General features: G+C 39.4%; 1 protein-coding gene across 1 annotated transcript; it reads right to left on the reverse strand.

Annotated features, from left to right (window-relative positions):
* Nucleotides 1-2,726: 2,726 nt before the first annotated feature.
* Nucleotides 2,727-24,748, reverse strand: pamr1b (peptidase domain containing associated with muscle regeneration 1b). Its single transcript, XM_053318562.1, has 14 exons — nucleotides 24,512-24,748; nucleotides 16,246-16,422; nucleotides 15,025-15,150; nucleotides 14,339-14,453; nucleotides 12,082-12,299; nucleotides 11,258-11,365; nucleotides 8,640-8,810; nucleotides 8,281-8,472; nucleotides 7,164-8,051; nucleotides 6,907-7,083; nucleotides 5,982-6,048; nucleotides 5,441-5,670; nucleotides 3,977-4,335; nucleotides 2,727-3,768 (listed from the first exon to the last, which is right to left on the reverse strand). Exons 1-14 carry the CDS (start codon nucleotides 24,669-24,671, stop codon nucleotides 3,199-3,201), a joined length of 3,558 nt encoding a protein of 1,185 aa, XP_053174537.1. The 5' UTR covers nucleotides 24,672-24,748; the 3' UTR covers nucleotides 2,727-3,198.

The raw sequence follows: 24,748 nt of genomic DNA on the forward strand, positions 1-24,748 counted from the left end.
TTTAAAGAGTCAGAGGAGTAAATGGGCTTGTTGTTGAGTGATACAAAAAGGGTATAGAAGTCAGAAATGTATTGAGAGACAGACTAATGGATAGTTGGCTTTGGTCTTTGTTGTTGAAGTTGAAGAGTATTAGCAAAAATTGAGTCAAACTTTTCCCTTAAATGTAAAGAACATTAGCATTCCCACATTGTTGCGTTAGACGAGATTACTAACAACAGAGCTGTGTTATATTTCATTTCAAAGGGTTCTTCTCATGCTGGGAGCAAAGCACAGGGGGCCTACCAGTCTAACTGGGAAACTGGACTGAAATTTAAACATTTTGTGTAAGTCTGGTGTTAAGTATTTTGCCCCTCCGCCTCTCCAGTGTTAACTATGGAGTTCTCATGGTAGCATTTTTTTTAAATTATTATCCAGGCACTTAGCTCAGTGTTACATTTCCATTCCCAGGCCAGTCAGGTTTTGGTTAAGTGTTGCCCGTGGTTCTATTGATGATGCCCTGTGAGCTAACCAGGGCCTGTGAACAGACTGTCTCCCAGCTCCAAGTAGACAGGACTCTCCTCTGGGAAACATGGGACTATACTGAGCTGTTGTTCAACTTTAGTAAATGAGCGGAAGAAAGACAGAAAGTCTTTTATCAATGTTGTTCATGTGAAGTGAAAAGAGGCCAGTGTAGCAGCTCTGCATTCCAATTATGATCTTATTAATATAAAGTGTTATGAATTGGTTAATATATATTATGCTGAAAAACAAAGAAGTATATCATAAGGTACTTTTCAAAACAGCACTAAGAAACTATAGTATATAAGTAAAAATACAACAGTATAACCAGCTTTACAAAAAAAAAACAATAACTGATTGGAGGAAGTAAAATAGAAACTCATAAATCATTACAGAATCCCATCCTAAAATCTGAGTCATTACAAATTCTCTGTGCACTGCAGATTTATGCCCCTGACAGCACAGATTGCCTCTGGTTAGAAAATTAGACCTGGGAAGAATTAGAAGCAAAATTGCTCTGATGACCTCAGGCTATGTTAAGGCTCATAAGGTGTTGGAAAATCTATTATTCTGGTCCCAGTCCAAGTCATGCCTTTAAGTAATAAATAAAAATTTGAAATTGATTAGAATATTTATGAGAGTGAAACAAGGCTAAGGCACGTGTTATGGAATCCTTTTTTGCATTTTTTTGGGAAAAAAGGAATCAGTATAAGAAGCAAAGGTGACATTTACTATGTCAATGAAGGGCAAGTGTCAAGTGATATAGATTTCATGTTACATAACGTCAGTGTGCTTTACATTTTCTACTACATGCATGTTATATATCATTATTTGACTATGATTAGTGAGATAAAGAGGATATTCCCCTGTTATGCACTGATGGTTCTCTCCAGTTTTGAGAATCAAAGAAAAAATTGTAAAGGAGTTATCTGTAAGGAAATCTGAGGATAAACTGGACAGAGAGCACTTGCAGGTTTCCAGATGTTGTTGGATATGGCCCATCTTTACAAAATCAGGGGATGTGCATGCTAGTTATGATGATTTTTGGAACTTTCAACACCATCATGGTTTAGTGCCAGATTTAAATTTGGTGTTTTTGAATAATACTGCACAAATAAGTAGGGTTTGAGAATTTTTACATCAATGAGTGGTCATTTCATGAATTGCGATGCAGGGCAGAAAGAGTAGTGATTTTGAGGAGCATCTCCACCAGCAACACAAGACAGTGAATCTAGACACAAAAATTGCAGTCCATCACTACAACGTTGCTGTAGTTACCACCCCTTTCATGTGCACCAAGATAAAGCCCTAACCATCTTATACTTACTGTAGAAAACTGCTATTTTCGTTGCCTACTGCATCATGTACTGTAGCCTGTACTGCCACTGATTTCCTGACAATCACTTGACAATCCTTCTTTTTTCTTCTCTATTTTATTTGGTCTTTTATGGATCAATTATCTATGTCAACTCTTCAGAACAGACTTTTCTTCCTGTCTGCAGCCAGAATTAAACATAATGTATTTTTTGACAGTGACCTCAAATCTGATCCAATCTAAAAAACAGGTCTTTTCAGTTTCAGACTGTAAAAAATGTATATTGTACATGCTTTCCTACTATCACACAGAAATGATTGAAATCCCTCATATTCAGTGTTAAACCATAGATCAGTCTTTCAGCCTTTAGCTGGCATGTAACTGCCTGCAAGGCTTTAAAAAATAGAGAAAGAAAAATCAAACATATCACAGTATTCTATCACCTCAGTACTTAGCTCTCTTCACAAGTCATTTCCAGTGTTAAAGATTTAGATTTAGATTTAGAATGCCTAGGTTTTCAGTCAGGGCCCCTCAGCTCTGGAACTTCCTGCCTTGTAAACTCAAACACATCTTTTAAAATTATTCTTCTAAGGCAACCCAAGCCGGATCTACTCTATCTATGTAAACTTACTTCTGAATAATGGAGGAGGGTCAGAATGGAAGTAATTGATTTAATTTGAGCACAGAGGAGGGAATTGATCTGTGAATAACATGCTCCGTTTATGGTTGTGAAAATGATGCTGCTCTGACCTGGATTCATTTGCTTCACAGCACAAAACTTTGTGCTTCACAGAGCACGCAGAAGGTGTTTCGTCTTGTAAAATGAATTAATGATTCAATTCTGTTTAAAGTATGAAATCTACTAACTGAATTTTACACTATAATGAATAATAATCACACTAGCAACCACACCCACATTTTCTTTATTTAAAAACATCATGATTTTTCTCTGTCTTTCAATACAATATGTACATCTCTTGCGTCATATGAATTGATATAATAATTCAGTACATTACAACATATATACATAGCAATGAGTACAATACAAACCATTAACAGCCAAAGGCTTTGGAATGGTTTTCTAGTCATTTTCAAGTCTGTAACCTCAGTCTGAGGGACCTGAACGCTGAAGTCTTCCGATGAAAGGTTGATGCCCAATACATGTAATGTGTTAGCACCCCCTTCAGTTCGAGCACTGTGTTGTCCAGTGTTGCTTCTGAATTAAGTAAGAAAATGCCCATGTGAAGATTCAGAAAAAAGATAAGATTAGAGAGGATGAATAGACTGAAAAGCAGACAAACATAAGGTAGAGGACAGTAAAATATATAAAGCCATTTAAATATTTTAGAGACCATGGGAACATGGTGACTCATACAGTAGGATTTTTATTTCATATTGCTCTCTATCCAGTCTTTGAAGTTAGCTACATGTGTGTAGACTGTGTACAGGTCTGGATTACATTCCCCTTGGTCATAGCCAAAGCTCACCAGTCCCAGAAGTCTCCACAGCCCTTTGCTCTCCTCCTGCACCTGTGTGAAACTGAGAGAAGGCTTCTGATTGTTCTCAGAGAGGGCAGGGATGACAAGGATTCCCCCAGTGTCCGAGGGACATATGTTGGAGGTTCCATAGTCAGGCTTCTGGCTAGCACAGAGCATATTTTCTGTGACACTGACTGGCACGCCGTTACGAGCATACTGCTGCTCACATGGGACTACATCAGCAAGTTGAACAAGCCCAACTCTTGCCCTCTCATCAGCACCTAAACTTGGATCAGGCAGTAGAGACCAGCCTGTCACGAGTCCTTGCTCTGAGGTCACTTCTTCTCCCTGACTGTCTGAGAGACAGAGGGGAAGGACTTTCTCCCCAACCCTTGCTTTGTCCAGTAACTTGATGACAGCCATGTCCGAGTCAAGAATATGGGGATCGTAGTTTGGGTGAACTGCAATGGAGGCCACCTTAAAGAGAAAGCAACAAACTTAATATGAGAATTTTGTTAAAAAAGGATCATCAGAAAAAAAACTTAAAAGAGATGGAGAGAAGCTAATAATTTAAAGATTCAATGTGTTACACTGAAATTGATATTATGGGGATTTAAACTGTAAAAACACAGTATTAATCACTAAACAAAGATAGGAAATATGAAGGAGATCTCCAATAGCTTACGCTCAGGTGTTGAAGACCTTTATTTTCTCTTTGATCATCACGATAATGCTTCCCCACCACCACCTTGATCTTGGCTGCATCCAGAGGATACACCTTCCCCAGGTCTGTCACACAGTGGGCTGCAACCACTACACTTCTTTGGTTCACCAGAGCCCCACTGCAAACCAGCTGCCAGTTAGAGGCCTGATTTAGGTTGCCAGTTCCTGCTCCACTATAGTCCTTCAGGGATCCTGCCTGCCTGTCTGCCTTGGTCACCTTGGTTGCAGCTCCATTGGTGGAGCGGCGGTAGATGGCTGCCAGCCAAGGCCAGTGAGCCTCTGTTGGCCTCTTTGGGTCAAAGGTTGGATGCTTCCCACACACTGCCAAAGAGGAGGTGACAGGATGAGAGGATAGAGAGGGAAAGACCATGATCAAGGGGTATGGAGGGGGAAATGGAAGACAGGAAAAAATTAGACCCACATTGAGGCTGTGTCAAAACACAGTGCTGGACCTTCGTTAAATAGTTTTTCCTTTCTGAAGGCTTTTATTTTACACATGTTCAGAAAATTGTGATTTTGAGGATTGTCTGCCAAAATGCAAAGCAGTGCCATAGATGAGGTAACATATGAATCATTTAAAAGCCACACAGACAGGGAATGTGAGCTTCTGACTCATGAAAGGAACCCTTGAGCATTTAATCTTTTAAACAGAACAGTATGAACTGGATGCATTTGTTCTACCTATCCCTACAAAATGTTCAGTACACTCAAGGGGATTCATTCAAACAAACACTTTATGATCAGCTGAGGAATAAATGACTTCAGGCATGAGTTTTTGGACTTCTGAGATGATTTTGCTCCTTTGCTCAATAATACAGTGATCAGCTCCCTAAAATAAAATAATCTATATATATATTATAATCTGTAATTTTGTTGACATTGTTACCGATGTATGCAGACCTTTTGTTATTAAAGCACCGGAGCCAGTGGGCTTATCTTTAACTCTGCATGGAGAAGGAGAGCAGGAGGGTGTAATGAAGAACATGAAGGACTTTTGTCAAAGTTTCTCTTTCTTTGAGTGATTAGATGTGGAGGTAAAGCCTGCAAGAGCACAACTCTATGTCAAACAGGAAGAGGGGACACCATTTATATTATGGTACAAAACAACGTAGGACATGGAATTTGTAGGTATGGATTTTACTATTACCAGTGAATGGAAAGTTTGTAACAATATGATATTAACACAAAGGTTAGTTGGGAATGCATCTACACTGCAACAAGGCTGTCCCATCTTCTGAATATACTGAAAGATAGTCTCATATTCGCAAAAGACTTGAAGCCAAATCATCAGTAGCAAAATGGACATATGCTCTGTTACTTTGGGGGCTGGTGAGACTTCCAACTAAACTCTAAATCTGTTTTTCTGGTTTTCACACGTTAAATGTCAGGGTGATATAGATAACTAGTGGTCCTCTGCTGCCCTCACCTGGTGAACAAGAGACATGACGCCCGCTCCATTTCCCAGTCTTCAAACAAGTACGACGCGAACTGCCAGAGTGGTGATAGAAAGGAGATGCACACTCATACTCTATATGTGTGTAAAGGTGATGGAAGCCCTGGGGCAACTGGGAAAGCTCTTGAGGGCCATTAGTGGGGGTGGCAGACTGGAGCTGTTGTCCCAGCCCAGAGGAATAGAACTTGTGCACAGGTGTCTTCCTGAGGGGAGAATAAGATTTCAAAGGTATGCAGACATATACCCTGTATATTCAGTAAATGCCTTTTGAATGTGATTTTAGAAAAAAAAAGTTAAGCTGTATGAAATTAGAGCTATTGCTTTTAAATTCTCCTGTCTCTACATCTGGCAGCCTGTACTCTACGAATACAATTATTATAAAATTAAATCACTGCATCACTCTCTCTTTAGTTAAGTCTGGCATGAGTCATAGCAGTATCTTCAGTACTGTATACTAATGGATGCTTATGCTAATAATCATGTTTGTAATATTAGACAATGCAGGTAAACATACCTGAATGGTGCCTGAGGAGGCAGAACTCTCTGTCTAACCAATTCTGAAACTTTGGGCTCCCGACAGGCTGTAAATACACACACAAGACACACATTATATATAAAATACACAAAATACACAAAGTCCCATTAACATCTGCTGTGAGCCAGCTGCTGTGATTTGTATAGTGCTAATGTAACTCGATCAGTGACACACGTTAATAGTTCAACATTGTGGGAAGTACACTTACTCACTGTCTTGCCGAGAGTTAGATTAGCTCTAATGTCAGTAGTTAGTTAGCTTAGTTTAGTACAAAGACTGGAAACATGGTGAAACATATTGTATGTCATGACTCTATCCAAAGGCAACACAATCCACTTACCAGTAACTAAAACTACCTACTAAACACATTATATTTTGTTTGTTTAATAGATATGATCAAGTGTAAAAATGTGTGCTTTAGAGCTTAAGATATGCAGATTGATTCTCCTCCAACATTCTTGTGTTACCTAAAATGTTGAGTAATGCTTTTCTAAAAGATTAAATAAAAAACAAAACAAAACTATAGCATAACCCAGTTTGTCTTAATTTAAATTTGTAGGTGCAGACTTGTTTGATTTTTATATTGGAGGAGCATATTACTTACAATTAACCTATCACATACATTTACTAGCACTTAAACAATAAATCTGATGACAGGTTTTAAGGTGAGATAGCCATGATCTTTTATTAATTGTTTACTCACTTTTTTATTACACTTAGTATGCAGTACTACATGTGAGAACTTATGAACCCTTTAGAGAAGATCTCATTTTAAGGTGGCAGGCCAACCTATCCATCAGTACAGCAATCAGAAAAAAATGCTGCATCTGCCTACAGAAATGTAAACCATCCATTAACATAACGTTCAATAAATAAGCTAATTTTGAAAAACAGATGACAGTACCTCTGACACAGAGGGGCTGTTTGCCACTCCAGGTACCATTTGGCTGGCAGCTACGTCGGTCATTACCACTGAGAGCATAGGAGTGGTTACAGATGAATTTCACTGTCTCAGTCTCTACCCCTGGCACCAGTTGGTGATAGCCGTGGTAGAGGCGAGGTAGAGGTGGGCAGCTTTTCTCTAGAGGAGGGTAACAGGCTAAGTATGAGGTGAAGGCCAGAGAAAATGTGGGATACGGTTAATTTAAATGAGTCTCTTACCGGTGAAGCTTTGGTTGACTTCTTTCTCTTTTTCTTTTTCTTTCTCCTCCCTCTCCTTTTGCAATTCCTCGTTTGTTTTCTCAGTGGAACCGTTTTCTGTGTTATCCTCTTTAATTGTTGTTTTTTCCTTTGGTGTCCCAATTTCCTTGCCTCCTGCTCTGTACATAGTATACTGTGTAATGTTGACTCTAGTGGGAATGATTTTCCTCCCCGGTTCTTGAGAACCTATCGTATTGTTTTCTTTCCTCATGTCATCGACATCATATCTAAATGTGTTATTCTGTGTCATTTCCAGTTCAAATATCTCCAGTGTGTTTAATTTCTCAGATACAACCGTCTGCAGTTTGGTGTCATTGGGGCCAACTTTGCCTGGATCTCTTTTTCCATTCACCTGCTCTTCTTTCCTCTCTTTCCCTTCTTGTCCTTTGTCTTTTATCACCACAATTTCTGTGACATCCGTCTTTCCTGTCTCCAAGTTTACGCTTGGGTCGTCTTTTTTTTTCTCAGGGGGCTTTACTACCTCAGGTTCTTTCTTTTCAACTTTGTTCAGACTGTTGTCTGGGCCTTTGCTATCCACTTTATCTTTGCTACTTCCGGTGGATTTTTCTGACCCAGTATTTCTTTCCTCTGGCTTTCTACCCTTCGTATCCTCAGCCACAGTTTTCTCTGGAATGGTACTATTATATTTATCTTCTCTGTCGACTGCTGTTGTATTTCGCTGTTGTACAGTGTTTATATCTTTCCCTTGAACACTTTCTTTTTCTCCAGTTGTGTTCACTTGAACTTTCTCTTCTGTTTTGCTGATATCTTTGTCACTGTATATTTCTTTTTCTTTGCCTTTTTCTGCCTTGTCTTTGTCCTTTTCTGCTTCAGTGAGTGTGTTATTCACTGTGGATACAAATCAAAAAGACTGTTACTAAGTCATCAGTTAGCAGCACATTGCAAATATTTCCGTTTAAAGCTGCTGCGACATGCTGGCTGGCTCTAGGAATTGAAGACTGTTATTGTCGTAAAAACACAAGCACAATGAACTCTATATCCTTTATACTATTTGCTCATGATTGATTGATTCCTGATTTTAGTTCTAATCCCAATTACTCAACACACTTTGTCTGACCTTTTGTACAAACAGGTGGAATCCCACTCCAGGTGTTGTTAGGAAGACAGGTTCTCTGGGAGATCCCGCTGAGTTCATAGGGCTGGTAGCACATGTACTGTAGAGCAATAAGTACATCGTTGGGTCCATAAACCAAAAAGTGGTCCCCATGCGTTGGCTTGGGTGGTAGAACACAGACCCTTTCCACTGGCACTGGAGACAGGAAAAAGTCTTATAGAAGCTACAAATTAGCCTTTTTCCACAGTTTTAATCATCTTTGTGGTGGTATATTAGGCATTCAGAGACAAGCTAATAACGTGCATTGTTTTCCCTGAATTGTAATTATTTAGCAAGAAAAATAAGTCACATCATCGTCTTACCACACTGTGCGGCAGGCGCACTCCATGTGCCATCAGACAGGCAGATGGCAGTTCGATACCCCCGCAGTTCAAACCCAGGGTTGCAACGGAAAGTGACGCGTGCCCCAGAGTGATGAAACACTCCCTCTGTGGATCCATGGGTGGGCACTGGAGGCCTGCGGCATCCCACCACTGAATGGAAATACAGGCATGCAGTTTATTTATGAACATGTTGTCTTATGTTCCTGTTTCTTAACTGAATGTTGGCTTGTGAAAATGAAGATGTGTAGAGAGTTTAGGAGGCATCTACAGCATTCCTCAAACATTAGTTTATCTTTCTACTGTAGAGGACCACACAAATAGAACTTCAGCAAGTTCATTGCCTTCTGGTGTTGGCAAGGTCTGACAGGTACTGTAGTCCACAAAAACCAAAGTCTCAGCTCTCAGACTCATTACTCTTAATTTAAGAATGTCCAGAGCTTTAATAGCCTGCTACCTTAGAGGCTTATTAATGAATTATTTCACCCGGTGTGGTAAAGTGTGAACAGTTCACAGCAAGGCTTTAACACAATGGCTTGTAAATGAGGAAGAAATAGATGCAGTAAAAGGGCTTTAGTCAAACTGTTCAATTTTCCAGTGTTGTAAAAGTGGATTTTATGAAGTGCGGTAGTAGAAATGGGTAATGTGGTTGTGGAATACTATGTGTAACTCCTTTATATGACAACCTACTGCAAAACAAAACTATCCATACTACTATTCATGGAAATGATTGTGTCTAAACCCTCGAACATTGCGTGATGTACTGTTTCCTTGTGCAAAAAGTATTAATTTCTTTCCCCAGCAATATTTAAATGAGCACACAAATGGAACAGTGCAAGCCTGCACCACCCACAGCTGAATCCACAGAAACTCAAACACACATGTTAGTACAAGTGTTATCATACCATTACAGCACTTTCTGTGAGATGATCTCTCAGGAGGTTTGATGTGCAGTTGACTTTCTGTTGGGTCAGATCCATGAAATGCTTGACCGTGGTTTTATTGCTCCAAACCAAGGAACCCTCCCTATAATCTGGGAGTTTTTGCCTTACGGCATTTCCAACCCTCGGTCCCTTAGGACATGGGGAATGTTGTTGGCTAACCAAAAGTGGAAAACTAAACTGTAGTTGACCTCCTTTGAATAGTATATTGGGCTTTTTTAAAGGATGAAGCACCTTGAGGTGCGTTTGGCATTTGTATATTTTGCTAAAATGATCCATCTTCCATGTCAGATTTTGTCCACAGAACTGATGGGATGAGTCTGGAGTTATGATGGTGGAATGCTAATATAACGATACACACTGTAAGTAAATCATCATTCTTTTCGTTAATGCCTTGGAAACTATGTTAACACTCCAAAACAGATTCAGATTCAATAATATATTATAGTGTGCAAAGAAAAGAGAGAGAAATAATTTCCTCTCTGGGGTTTCTATGATAGTGTGTCAGATACTCTCATATAGTTTTAACTCAGCCTTACAGCAGATGACAGGTTGATTATTGGAGATAAAGTATGTCTGATGTCAGATTCATGCTTAAAGTTCTCCATCTGAGTCCGTGACAGAAATGTAGACGACATTTCCTCTACAAAATGTCAGACATTACCGTTATTGCAGCTCTCTTCCATTAAAATTAACAGCTGAGGAATCCTCATGGGAGTACAGATGAATGCACACTGTGTGGAATGAAACGCCTGCCTTTTTTTACAGGTGTCTCCACCAATGGAAAAGCTGGCTCACGTTATAGAAGTAGAATTGTTTCGCCATTAGTTTTATAGACTCAAACTTAACCCCTGAAAACGACACTGCAAGAAAAAAGCAAGTGGGATTCAGGAACTCGGTTTTTGCAGGTTCTTGAGGGAGGTTTATTAGTTACAAAAGCACAAGTTAGGGTCCAGACACCCATAAATAAAAGCCCTTATAGGGCGAAAATGACAAACCACACCCTGAGGGAACACTAGTCCCCATGATCAAGTGGAGCTGTGCCACTGTGTTGACGAAAAGAATGAATAGTTTGTATCATCAGAAACTATACCTAATTGCCTAACTCTAAGAAATGCTGTCTATTTTTCTTCTCTTCATTCTTCTGCATATTTTATGATGCAGACATATAAATTAGGTGACCAATTATATTTGTAATACATCTGATGAAACTTATTTTCTAATTCTTAAAAATCAAATGAACCGAAACCATATATGGGAGTGACACGGACAGGCAAACCAGCTGGCCTGAACCCAGTCCAAACCACAGTCCTCTCCCTTGTGACAGTTAATCACCGCCTCTCTGGGCAACAACAATGGCAAAAAAAGAAAAGAAAAAGAAAAAGCTTTTGGGATGAAGTTGATTCTCAGTAAATTTGTTGTAACTTGGTGTGTCAGATTTCAGATGAAAATTACTCATATTATTCTGGTATTTGCTAAGCATCAATCCAATAAGCAAATATATTTCAAATACCTCATCAGATGGAAAATTCTAGTCATGCCTACAACATGTTGCAAAGACTGCTTTATTCTGATTTGCTTGTTTCTCCACTTTTCTTTTCAAATCTCAGGATTTTTACAAGTATGGTCATACTATGGAAAATCTTGTAAGAGACTTACCATTTTCACACCTCTTGCCTGTGTAGCCAGCCAGACAGGCACAGTGGTAAGTGTAAGAACTGTCCAGGATACAAGTCCCATCATGCAAGCAAGGGGAGGAGTTGCAAGCTGTTTGCAAACAAATATGGCAATAGGGAACAAAAATAAATATTGTATTCATTAGCAGTACAGTGATATGATTTGTGTATATCATTATATCAAAGGATTTATATTCACAGCCAGCACTTTTTAAATGTAATTTCTTTACTTTCCATTTCTAAAGACACAGACAACCTCTGTTTGCTTTTACTAGATCTGGCCTTGCTGGTTGCAACTTACGCATATGTGTGTGTGTGTGTGTGTGTGTGTGTGTGTGTGTGTGTAATTTTGAGCTTTGAACCATGAGCATGAGGACATTTTTGGGGACAATTTGGTTTGGTATTTTCTCAACAGGCTGTTAATGGGCTCAGCAGCCTGAACCATTGTTAGAAACACACCAGTGTTTATTACACTTAGGACTCAATTATTTCTTGTTTGCTGTGTTGTGGTCCAGGTTTTTAAAGATAAGCTGTTAATTCAGACTTTTAAAGTTACTTTTAGTTTAGTGTCCATGAATAGAGGACAGACTCTCTCTCTTTTTCTGAGGGGGAGAGACTGTCAAAAAGACTGTTTTTAGGTTTAAGGTTGGAATTACATTTAGTTCAGGGTAAGGGTGGTATGGTCAGGTGAAGAGGGTGCATTTCCTTGCACTTGTACCATTCTAACATGCATACTATTAATAGTAGCAGGGTTATATTTTTGTAGTATTCACTTACATGACACTGATATTGGACTTTTTCACCCACCTGAGTTCTCCTGGAAAGTGGCAAAGAAGCCGTCAAAATTCTTGTAACCATCAGACACAAACAGTACGTGTAGACTGTTGCCTGAGCTCTGAATTGGAGGAGGTCTATTGTTTCCACAGAATCGACCTATCACACGTGAGTTGATGCTGTCACCATCTCGGACCTCCACGTAGTCATAACGACAAGAATGGTGTGACTCCAGACTCAGCATCATGAACCTGTTGGTAAGGAGATCACTATTTTAAAAGCAGATAAACAAACACAAGGCAGTGAGATTCTGTTGTGTTCCTGCTATTATCATGTTCCCTTGGATTAGGAGAGCACCTGTGTTCCCTGGCAGCACCACACCAGTTGGCGTTAAGGTTCTGACACTTTAAAATCTTTAGCCAGCAAACAAGCAATGAACAGTAATGATACTGAGTACTTAAACTGCTGCACAAGGTGATTTCCCCAACCATTACATGGCTTTCTGCTCTTAATAGTGTGTGAGATGTGCATGTCATTTTTACCAGATACCACAGCAGTTAAAAGATTACTACATTAGATCATTAGAATTGTGCACCTATTTTGAATCAATATCATATGAGCTATTTTGAAATACTTGCACAATCAATACTGACATTTGGCGGCAACAGTTGACACATAATGAAATCAAAAACCATTGCCTGTCTTTGGCTTTGTGGCTTTGGGAACATCTTAATAACCATTTCAGCCCTATATTTATTAGATCATTTGCCAATTCTCACTCATGTTGTGCCCATTAAACAGTTAAAGTGCACATATAAATGATATTATATTGATGTAATTGGCATTACTTCATAAACATCACAATCCCAGTCTAAATAAGCATCTCATTATATCTGTTCTGGAGCTGTTTTATGTCTATAAAATATATCCATGAATCCCAAATAAAAACTTTGATTGTGCAATGTTATTTTCCAAAACAAGTAGTAAGACTTAGTGATTACAGCATTTATAGGTGATGTTTTTGCAATTTTAGTTTTAATACATTCAGGTCATCCAGAAGGAGTGGCCTGAGGGGCTATTTAAATTTGAATTTAAGTAACTATGGTAACTGGTCAGAGAAATCTACAAATGCTTTTAATTCATGAGCTCTTTGGTTTCTTTGGAGTCTGAGTGTGACATTGAGACAACTGTCAGCTGGATTATGAAAAACACAGATTTCAGATGTAATCTTGGTTTAACTTTGAAATGAAAGACCATATCATGCTTATATGCCATGCCTATATCTCAGTAACACATAGCAGTAAAAAGGCTTGGAATCATTAAATGTATTTTATGCACACAGCAAACAATTACAGAATGTACTGCATACTCTGTCTGAATCTAACTGTATGGAGCTTTTTCTGTAAAAACCCTGCACAAGTGCTTGCCTATAAAATGCTGTGCGTGTGTAATGGAGCAAATGACAGACATAGAAAGTTATCACAGGACTGAAAAGTAATAACTTTGCTGAAACAAAGGGGGTGCTGTGGTTTCCAAGCTTTGCTGTAGCCTTGCCATCCATCCATGACATGCATCTTGCAGAAATATCTGAACCGGGTGGAAATTTTACTCAAGCAGGCCAGCTATTAATAACTATTACAGATGGACAATGAAAATCCACCCCAAAAAGCTAATGGTTTAATGCCAGATGAAACTGTGGCAATTCTAACCTTTTTACACAAAGATTTGTTATATTCTTCAGATTCCAAATGGCACTTATTTAAATTATTGTTTATTTAAATAAACTAGTTTGCTACCTAAAGGAGTTGTCAATAGTTTTTTATTGATGTTTTAAATGTTATTTTCAATCATGCTAGTGACGTGGCTCTTGGAGGGAAATGTCAGTCTGTTGCTAGACAGGTTTGGTCCAGACTGAAATATCTCAATAACTATTGCGTGGATTGCAATAAATTTGTCATTCATGGTCATCAGATGATGAATCCTGCTGGCTTTGGTGATCCCTCACTTTTCAATTCATGTCTCTCCCAGAATGGTTTGTTGTTTGTAACCGATTTCCCTTAATCCCTAAGTACAACTTCAAGGAGCTGCAAACATGGCTGCCAACTCTGAGTCCTGTTTGAAATTCAAGCTGATGGAAAACACAAACAATGTAATCTGTAGCATTACCCATCATGCTTTGTGATGTATGAGCAACAGTATGAGCAGTAACCCGAAATAACCCAGATTAAGCCTAATAGCACAGGCAGATTAATGAACAATAAACAACTAAGCAAAAGACTTATGATCTTACTTGAGTTCTATCGTAAAAGGATGGTCCACCTGTATGGTCCACTCACACCGAGCGTTGTTGGGATAACTCTCCAGTACCAAGTGGCCCTGTCGTTTACGGATCACTCCCCCACACTCTGAAAAACACAGGAAAGGATTCCATTCACGAAGTTGTGTAAAACCAGAGTGCTATATACATTTCAGAGGCTGTTAATTACAGCATAATTATTATTTTGAGACTCCGTATTCAGCTGTTTTGGTTGCCATTCAAACCAAAGTGATTACATATGACATTCCAAAGCCACTGTTAAAGGCCTAGTATGCTCAACAACATAAAGAAGCATAAACACAATAGGGGGGCAACAAAAATATTCAACAGCCTTTCCTGGTTTCTGCTTTTAATCAAATATATGCTTGCTCTGTCTTGTGGCAAACAATATTTGCATATTTGGAAAGCTAAGGCATCTAAATTTTGCATAATAAATTGTTTTTATGGTATTCCTGTATTTTGACTCTGACTTGTCATTCATCTCCTCATGGAAAACTTCCTGGGCATATGGCAGCCTTGAAAGTTGGCATAGATGTTTGGCTGCGATACATATTATACTCAAGTGTATAGAATTCATGGTATTTATGTCACTTATATTATTATATTGTTTACAGTAAAGATATGCAGGATATGCTAATTAAGAGAATGATGAGACTTACGCATGCAGTCTCCACCAGCCCAGCCAGGACGGCACTCAGCACAGTATTTTCCTTTAATGAAAAAGTCATCCCTGGGACCCCATGTCCCGTTGTTGCAGCGTTTGCAGTTCTCAAATATGCTGCAGCCTGAAAGAAGGAGAGCAAAGGATCAGAGAGAGAGAGATAAACAAAATCACAGTAAGGCAGGGGTTAGAATTACAGTCCGACTGACAAGACAGAACACTAAAGGGACAAATCATTTTGTGAACACTTTCCCCAAACAGCTTGAGCTGTGTCACCAACCTTTACTGGATCCTTGCCATGTGTCCTTTAAATCAACTTTGCTAAACTCATTACGCTCATCTTTCACTACAACAGCATGCTCAAACATATTGCTGACCCTTGAAATAGAAATCTGGAGAAACCCCCTTGAAATGGTTTCCTGGGAGGATGGATTTTCACTTAAGATGCTGCTCTGTCTATGGGTGGTGAAAAGCAAAATCTGACCTGAAGACAGGTATGAATTTTAACAGTAAATGGGAATTGATGGTGGTACACTAGACTTGGAGTACATTTTTTTAGTGTTTAGGTGGAGGTATGTATTTAATTTTGAACAGCTGTTTTTCCCCATAAAAGAAAACATGTAACCATGTTCAAGCTGTAAAAGCTGAACATGTGACATGCTTCCTTAGGTGAATGGCATGTAGGAAGAAAATAAGAGTTTGGATGCATAAGTTGCAACACATGTGCATACAATCCCAAGGAATTGCATTCTCATGTACTGTCATGCCTTCATTTCTTAGGTAGACAATGCTGTCATCTCTGATTGTATACATAGATTTACTCCCATTTCATTCAGAAATTAAAGTGTAATCATTCCCGTATGCTGCCAATCCAAGAAAGTTCTGCCAGTAAATCAAGGAAAGCAGCCAATGTGACGTTGGTCTGGAAACAAAATACAAACACAAGTACAGAAGCTTTTTTCAGAACGATTTGTCACGCTGCAATGCAACTGAACATCTGACAGACAGCTACTAGTGTTGCATGAAGTATATGGCGGATATTAGAGAAAGTCTCATTTCAAGAACAGAGATTTATGGTATGATAACAGAAATATACTTTTTAAAATTTTGAGAACTTTTTATTCTGTTTAAGATAACAATGACCACAGCATCTCATCAAATTATGTCAATCACTCATCAAATCAACCAAAGCACTCATATCTCAGAAGTTCTACTGTACCTGGATGGATAATACAGGGGTCACACTCGTTGATGGCATTGCGACAGCAGGGCACAGCGTAGCCCACTGGAGTTCCCTGGATGGGGCATTTACAGCGTATCACGTCATACTCGCAACATCCCCTACACATAACGTTCCACTCTGGGCCAGGGCAGTGGTTGTGCAAATACCTGTAATCTAAAGAAGGTAACATCTCAGTGTCACAGATATTATTTAAACAAACAGAAGGAGACTATTTTAATTTATGTGCAAGCATTCCTTTGTGAGTACAGAAATAGAAAGGAAGATGAGTCAGACAAAGAGAGGATATGTCAGAAGAAATAGTTGGCCTTGTGGGAAAATGTAAGCAGACTGGGTTCTGGTCAGCAGAGGACTGAGCAGCAGCAGCGCACGATTTCTGGTGCACTGACTGCCTGTGTGTTTATCTGAGCTGTTGTTTTGCACTGGCTCTCTGGTTATTTCCTATGCCATATGGTTGCCAGCCCCTCTTTAGGGTGACTACAGGTCTCTAGGTTGTGTGTCTCTAGGTTGTGTGTTTGATACCATAATACGTCAGACACTGTTAACTCTGCAATAAGCCACAATGGTTGAGTCACTGTCATGGAAAACAGTCAAATCATTCACTGAATGTGTGTTATGAGCACAAGTGTCAACACCAACCGTCTTCTTTGTAAAGTTTTTACCCAATAAATGACATGCTTAATTTGATTGGAAACCAGTGATTCATCGACCTTTGAGCCTGTGTGGTTGTGATTATGTAACATAGGGAGCTGAAACAAGCTGAAACACATAAGTGGAAATTCTCTTGTGGCAGATGAGAACTAACAGAAGCTGCACTTTAAACTTGGCACAGTGTTTTTGCAGCATTTAGTACATACTCTCCTTCTAGGCCTGCAATCATAACTTCTCTGTCCCCGAACCTAGACTTTTTCTTCCCTCACCTAAAAACACACAGACACACTTGTATACTGGTTTTATTGGTGAAGCTGTAGTTGCAGGTACATTCATCAAAATAGTTTTGAAAGCTAGAGATAATCCTGTAGACACTCTCAGTCAAAAATGCACTGACACAGAAAAAGAAACAACCACTAGCAATCAATCTTTTGGTGGTTGTTTTCAGACGGTCAGCTAGAGAAGAGAAGCACAGATGTCTTGGAATGCTGCAAGTCGTCCCTGCTACCCGGCTACATTAATGATATCATAAATTGTATCTCAGTCCAGCTACAATCTGGCCTTGTCCCCAGTTATTTCTCCCTCACTGTAGAAGACACGGTGAGGTAAACCATCCACTGACATTAAACAAACAGATTAAACAAATGAATCAGTCTCATATCTAAAAGTCGGGAACCTCCATATCTGTTGTAAATTAGTAAACAAATACAATGACTTAGTGACAAATCAAGATATTTATTGAACTACCAAGGGACAGAGATGAATAGGGAACAGCTAACAATACACAACTAGAATAAATGAATTAATTAATGGGGAAAATAAAATTAAACAATTATTGCAAACAGAATAAATGCATGAATGGAACTGAGGGTTGTCAAAAATGAGTCCAAAGTGCAATGAGGAGGCAAATAGTTCGAAAAAATTTTTTAGAATCAACTCTTTAGCATCAACTCTCGGACAGAACACCAACATGTTATTTTTCTACTGTTGCAGTGGTGATGGATGGCTGATGATGACATACATTTCCCAAAGAGTCGCCAAGCATGGTGAAGTAGACTTGACATGACAGCTAGATGACAACCACTGCAGATTGAGTAAAGCACTTTGGTCCAGTGCTCCAGTTCAGTTTAAAAGCAAACTTTGGTATTTTTCAACCTTGACCCTATTTTTGAGATTTCAGAAGAAGACTTCTTCTGCAAGACTTTAGTTTGGATTGGAATTTGATGGGCATACTTTAACAGGGCACTAATGCCCTATTGGATTATATTGCAGACTATTCACGACTGATGGCTGCAGCACTCTCACTCAATACTGGAGCAGTTTCAAAAACTGTTGTCCCCATTAGTCACTTAGACACAATATGATGGGAAAATAGGGTTGAAATACTCAAGTCTTCCCTTAAGTAACAACAAGGGTCCTTGGAAAAGTCTTACACAATCAAAAACAGGAGATTACACAAATAATAGATATTCCACAAATGGTGTGTGATGGCTAAACTGACACTTGGCTTGTGGCTTTAGGTATCTTCACTGTCATTTTCTTACTTTAGAGGGTCTTTCTGGGGTTTTCAGCCCTCAAGAAAAATGTCTCCCGAAACGCAACGAATGGATGCAGGATTCCTAAGGACAGAGTTTGCACTCCATAAAGCTGTTGCATTCATTTGGCTGTTTTATGATTCCTTTCTGTTCCTAGGGTCATTTATAGTTTTCATAACACAGGTTCAGCTTTATTTGTATATTAACCTCAAAACCATGTTCAGCAAGTCTGTGACAATATGGAATCAGTTTGCTCTTCTTTTGCATCACTGGCACGACATGTGATAGATCTTGCAACTACGATTTAACGACAATCAATTGTTTTGGACCATTGCATACATGTGCAACATCCATGTGGTCTCACTAAACTGCCAGTAATAAATTTTTGTGGTGGCAACAAATGTAAACTTACAACCACTCCACTTTGTTTTTGAATCAAAGCTGGCGTTCTTGTATTGTCTTCTTTTGTTTAGTTTGGTCTGCCTCCCTGAGAGAAAAAAAAGGGAAGCACATAGTTTCTGATCAGATTGTCTTTTTTGTGGATTTCATTTTGTTCAAGTGCGAGAACCACAAACATCTTTGGCATGGGAATGTCTGGCGTGTTTTGAGAGATGTCTGTTGAGTCAAGAAGATAACACGATGCAAGGGGTGGGATTCAGGTACCAATATGTATTTTGACAATGAACCAAACTTTCTTTTTCAACCACAGCAAGTAAAAAGTTTTGTTTGGTTGCAATACTCTTATTCTCCACAATATATTTCTATAAAATCAGTTTCAAGGACACACCAGCAAAACTATTCCATGCTTTCAATCTGGCATATGACCAAAAAAAAAATGGAACAAGTGATGTATTGAGTCCACTAATTGTTTGATTACAGTAGCCTGACTTTATTCAGTGCTTGCACACCAGGAGTGCATCTAAACTCTGGTCTGCTTTCCCTTTTGTACATTGAAATACAGTTTAAACCAACTACATTACAAACAAATATGACTGTTATTGTGTTTTTAATGTGATTACAAACAATACATGAATTGGAGTCTGGTTATTATCAAAAGGACTTGGGACAGACTGAAGCCATTGTGAAGTGTGTTACTGGCCAATTTCACCATCAAACCACGGACAATAGCTACCCTGCAATTAAGACTGTTAGTCCAGAAAGAAAACAGTGTTTATAAGGTGTGACGCCTGCCACATGGTGTCAGTGAAAGACGCTGACACAATTTCCTCTTCTCATGGGACAACTTTGCCCATTCCTCACTGAGGTTTGCAAACTTGCCCGAGAGACTATGAAACCTGATTTATAGGATATACACGTTAAAGGGTCAAAGGCTGATCTGGTCATGTCATTACATAGATCGCTGCTGTGTGTCTTGTCCTTTGAGAGAGAAATCACACCCTGTGCTACTGCTGTCAGTACAGTCATAGAAGACACTATAACTGTATTAGTGTAGAATAGAAAAAAATACAACTGTATAACTTTTTTTGCTTAACCAGAGCTAGAAAATCATCTTCAGTCTAATTTCCAACAGTTAGTGACACGCATGCATTTATGGAATAGGATTAGGTTCCTTTCCTGATTTTCACCAGCTGTTTTATTAAAACCCCTCCTTGAGATGTTTTCAATGTTTGTACATCACATACAGTTTCAGTTTGCTGACCTCTAGCCTTCTGATAAGGTTGTTATGTTTTTCTCTGAAGCATGACTCTGAGGTCCCCGCCCTAGCCAGTGCTGGACACATGCTGGAATGCATCTTTATTTTTTTGGACTGGTATCCCCCTTTGCTAATAAGTGTTTACTGATTCCGTACACTGGAAATCATTTTTACATAACTACACTCTGGCGTGCACCCTAGTGATCAAAATATATTTCAGCGATAAACTTGCCGCCTTGTAAAAACACATCTGTGGTGCTTCCAGGTCCTCACCTGCAGGCAACTACAGACTGGACAGTAACAATTTTATATGTGATTTTATGACATTTAAGGAGGGTCTGGGCAGGTGTGGTAGTGCAAATGTGCAAAATTAGGCTAACTAAGTGAGAGGGTGTTTGTGCAAGCACAAGTACATGCATTAGTTGGCCTTCAGTGTTTGAGCTTTATGTCTATCAAAAGCAATTTAAATTTATTATACCTTGTATTCCTCAGCACTATAATTTAACCCAAGGTAGTAGTTTTTTCTGTGTGCTGCAGGCTAATGTGTACTTAATCACAAACTGGTGTTGTTGACAGTTGTCAGAGAGGTAATTAGGAGGAGCTTCATCTGATAACAGTTTGCTCCTCTTTGTTTTTCCTCAGAGCTTTTCAGCACCCTTTCCATTACAACTGTCTGATATTTATGTGTGCTGTCTTAATAGTTCCCTAGAACAGGCAAAACTTTTATTTGTGTGAGAAGATGCTGGAACCAAGCCTCAGAAACACATTTTAGCAGCAAATCACAATTTTTTTGTTTTGTTTTTTTCCCCTTCATTCCTTTAGCTAAGCATGAGGATTTTTGTGTGGGTTGTTTGGCTTTTCTGGTCTTATGTAAGTGGTATCTGCTTTTTCCATTCCAGATGTTGAGCTCCTAAACGTTCTCTTCAACATGCATGTCAAGAGGCCACAGAAAAGAAAATAGCAATATCATAGGCATCATAACAGACATTATGTGGCTGGTGGAGGCCTCCATTTGTCACACAGTGCCCCAACCCAATCAGAAGCTTCAAAGGCCGGGGTTATTAGGTGCTGTGGCACAGCTGCACACCTTTGATGTGGATCCAGAGACTGACATCATTACTACCAAGGGCACAGGGAGACATGTCCATGGAAATTCAGACACTTGCATCTAAGCTTGCTGCCCTGTTGCCCAATAGCCTGACAACCCTGACCTCTGTCAAGGACAAACATTGTCACATTATTGTTCAATTTCAAACACCAACACCCAACCAACCCTGGAAGACCAGTACTGCTGATACACAGCATTCAAAATGTGCTGCAGGTGCAGAAATTGACCTTACAAGTGACTCATAAGCCTGCATCAGCTTTAAAATTCTAACATCATTTTCTGGAAGCAACTCCCTGCTAAGAATAAACTCAGAGTCAGCATCTGGATTTTTATTCGCTTTAGCTGAGTTTATTACATTTATTTATATGAGGGACCATGCACAAAATGCATTAATCTCAAACAAAGAAAAAAGTTGCTTTGCACCATTAGCGATTAGCTAATTTCCATCTGTAGTCCCTGTGTGAGCAGAAACAAGAAAACACAGAGTAAACACACCCTCACGCCCTAACATGGCAAGGACATGGCTTTTGTACACAATTGCCAAAAGGTGATTGTAAATCTGGTTTGTGTCCCTAAAAGTGACTTAAGCCTTACCCACTCACTCACTCACTCACAAAATATTTCACAGATATAAACACAAAACAGATCCAAAATATTACATACATTTATCCAGAGTTATAAAAACAAGTCATCAAGTTGTCAAATTAATGCTGACAAGACTGGTTTCTTTAACTTCACAGGAGAATATATGGAAATATGCTGTCTGTGCTTCTATCTGTGTCTAGTTTGTCTTTTCCTTGCTCAGAAACAGTATTTTATCAACATGAGTCTTGTCTTGTCTTGTCTTCCAAGCTATATTTAACTCCAGACAAAGCCAGACAGCCACATAATACAATGCAGAGGGTTTGAACATAGGCCAGTGAGTGCTTTAGGATGAGTTCAACATGCTTATAAGCAACAAAGCACAATGATGTCACTCTGTCAGCCTAGTTAGACTGAAATGGTTTGTCAGTTCACACTTTTTTTTGTATCTGTTTTAATTTTGATATCTGTTTTAATGCTTCAGTCCCAATACAGCGTGGCTTATCCAGTGACTATACAGTAACCAGGATAGTGCCCCTGGAAACTAAACACCATTCACATTCATTAAACTCAGCAGAAATCTTGGAGACAGTTATCTCAAAAAAACAAAGCAAATTAAACTACTTCATTCCTAACTGGGTAAGAGAGAAAATATGTCCCTCTGAAATAACTTTTTATTTTTAATTTGGGTGAGCCAACCCTTTAATGAATTAATTTTGCTGCTTAGCACAATCGTTGCCATAACATCTTTAAGTCATACTTATTCCCTGCCAGAATTAAGAGAGAACTTGTGCCAGGAATAGATAAAGTAACATTACATTATATCCTATATCCACAACTGAATACATAGTTTCCTCTTGACAGAACAGTGCTTATTTAATGATGATGTAGGAAAAGTAGTTGTTTTTATAGCAGCTGAGAGCGCACATGTGTGTATGTGTAAGTGTGTGTGTATGTGCAAGTGTATAATTCCTTTTGCCTACTGCCCACAGCAGCTGTCTGGTATTTTGAGGTTGGAGTGATTTAGCTATCATGGAACAAGGAAACTCCCACGGGAGCTCTGTGGGCATTGCATATGTGAATGTAGCCTGATCCCCAGCACTGATCCCTGTGGTCATCCTGTAGATTGCTTTAAATAAACTTCCTTCCGGCAAGGAACCACAAACCCAATGAAGTATCCTATCACTTTATTGTCCACTTTGGTGAAATGGTATGTACACACACACCAACATGTAGGTCATACAGGAGTCTGAGATGTGTACATTTGTTTTCAGCATTTAGCTACTAAACTGGGAATGAACCCCTCTGTCTGATATGTCCAAATGCTCAATCAGCAGCCATGTCTTTCTTCTTGTAACCAAACCACTGTGCCAAGATTTCCTTGTCTCCACTCTGATATGTTTTTTTGTTTTTTTTTTCATCCAGCCTTGGTCTTTGTTTCCAACTGCCTACAACCCAGTATTCCCAACAGCCTCCCTGAGGACATTAGTTAAACACACTATGAGGAGTGACAGGACAGAGGGAAGTGTGTCAGAAGAAAAAGATATCTCAAGATTTAGGTGGATGGAAAATTGTGAAAATGAAGCCTTACACAAAAAGCCTGGCTGATGTCTCTTCCAGGTGGGGACTCTAAAACATGCAGAAACAGAAATAACCACAGGCACACACACATATATACACTCACATAAACAGACATGTCCTCGAAGTCAGGATTTGCATTTAAACACCTCTGCCCTGCTTTAACAAAAAAAAAGGAGAAACAAGGTTGCTAAATAGAAAGCATCTATCATCAGCTGATTATGCACGATGACAAAACAAGCTTTTCTGAGACTGACTCAGCTGACAACAACACAAAAGGTATATCTGTCAGAGGAACACAGCTGTGCTCCTCCCAGCCCTTCACCACATTCACCAGCATTACAATTTAAAGGTTTTAATTTATAACTGTGTCGGCTGCGTGCGCTTGTAAAGAGGAATCTGACAGAGGGCAGAGGTTTGGTTAAGAGTCTTGGAGACGGTGAACACATTACCACAGCCAGCGTGATTTAGTCAAACATGACTCATGTCTTCCTGCAGCAGTTCAAGTGGTCACCCAGGATAAACAGGCAGAGCCGATTTCAATCTCAGAGAGGACTCATCCACAACATGCTTAGGCATTTAAAGAGACGCTCTCACACAAAAGAAGAAGAGTGCCAAGTCTGAACAGCCCTATTAGGACTCACACCGCCTCGCTTTACTTCAAGGAATGTGTGGCAACATCCAACTGCTTTTTTTATTATTATTTTGGAGCAGAAAAACATTCTCACTTTTATTTCACAGACAGAACAACAATGAATAGAAAGGACCAGGATGATCACACACTTCTTTTTAACAGCACAATAAACAAAGCCATACAGAGCAATCCTTCACTCTATATCTCATACTTGTAAGAGCTGTAAAAGACAAAGATTGCAATAACTTGTCAGTGCTGTTTTTCTTTGCTGCCTCTCTAAAAGCTGGTCTTTACATCACTGTCTACTGTGGGTTTTCTTTTACAAGTCTGCTGAATACTGTTCTGCTGTTAAAGGATAGAAGGAGAAAGGGGATGGAGAGAAGAGTGCTGATGCCGGCTTTTTGAGAACAAAGAACCCTAAACAGGAGGCTGTGCCAAACATAGAGATAGAGAGAGGGAGAAAAAGAGAAGTGAAGGTAAAGTCTTCTTTGCCAGTCTCTTACCGTAGGGCCAGGATGTCCCCTGGGGTAGGGAAATGAAGATGAAGAGGGAGATGAAGAGGAACCAGCCCTCCTTCCCACAGATAAAGGTGCTGGACCAGGGGATTGTATGGGTGCCCCCTTGGGTTTGCCCCAGTTGCAGTCCCCGTCCCGCAGACAGCATGCTGCAGTGTGGAACTCTGTTTACTTTCTGAACTCAGCTGACATCACCTTCTCTCAGCCCTTTAGTCTTTCCCTCCC

The sequence above is a fragment of the Scomber japonicus genome, chromosome 5 (genome assembly GCF_027409825.1).
Source record: "Scomber japonicus isolate fScoJap1 chromosome 5, fScoJap1.pri, whole genome shotgun sequence".
In the NCBI taxonomy this organism is placed as follows: domain Eukaryota; kingdom Metazoa; phylum Chordata; class Actinopteri; order Scombriformes; family Scombridae; genus Scomber; species Scomber japonicus.

What these genes read in the sequence shown, in the direction of transcription:
- pamr1b (XM_053318562.1), bottom strand. Translation starts at nt 24,671, where the DNA reads ATGCTGTCTGCGGGACGGGGACTGCAACTGGGGCAAACCCAAGGGGGC. An exon ending in CCCCTGTATTATCCATCCAG is followed by an intron (nt 15,151 to 16,245) that starts GTACAGTAGAAC and finishes TCCTTCTTTCAG; the next exon opens with GCTGCAGCATATTTGAGAAC. An exon ending in CACTTTCCAGGAGAACTCAG is followed by an intron (nt 11,366 to 12,081) that starts GTGGGTGAAAAA and finishes GTTTGCAAACAG; the next exon opens with CTTGCAACTCCTCCCCTTGC.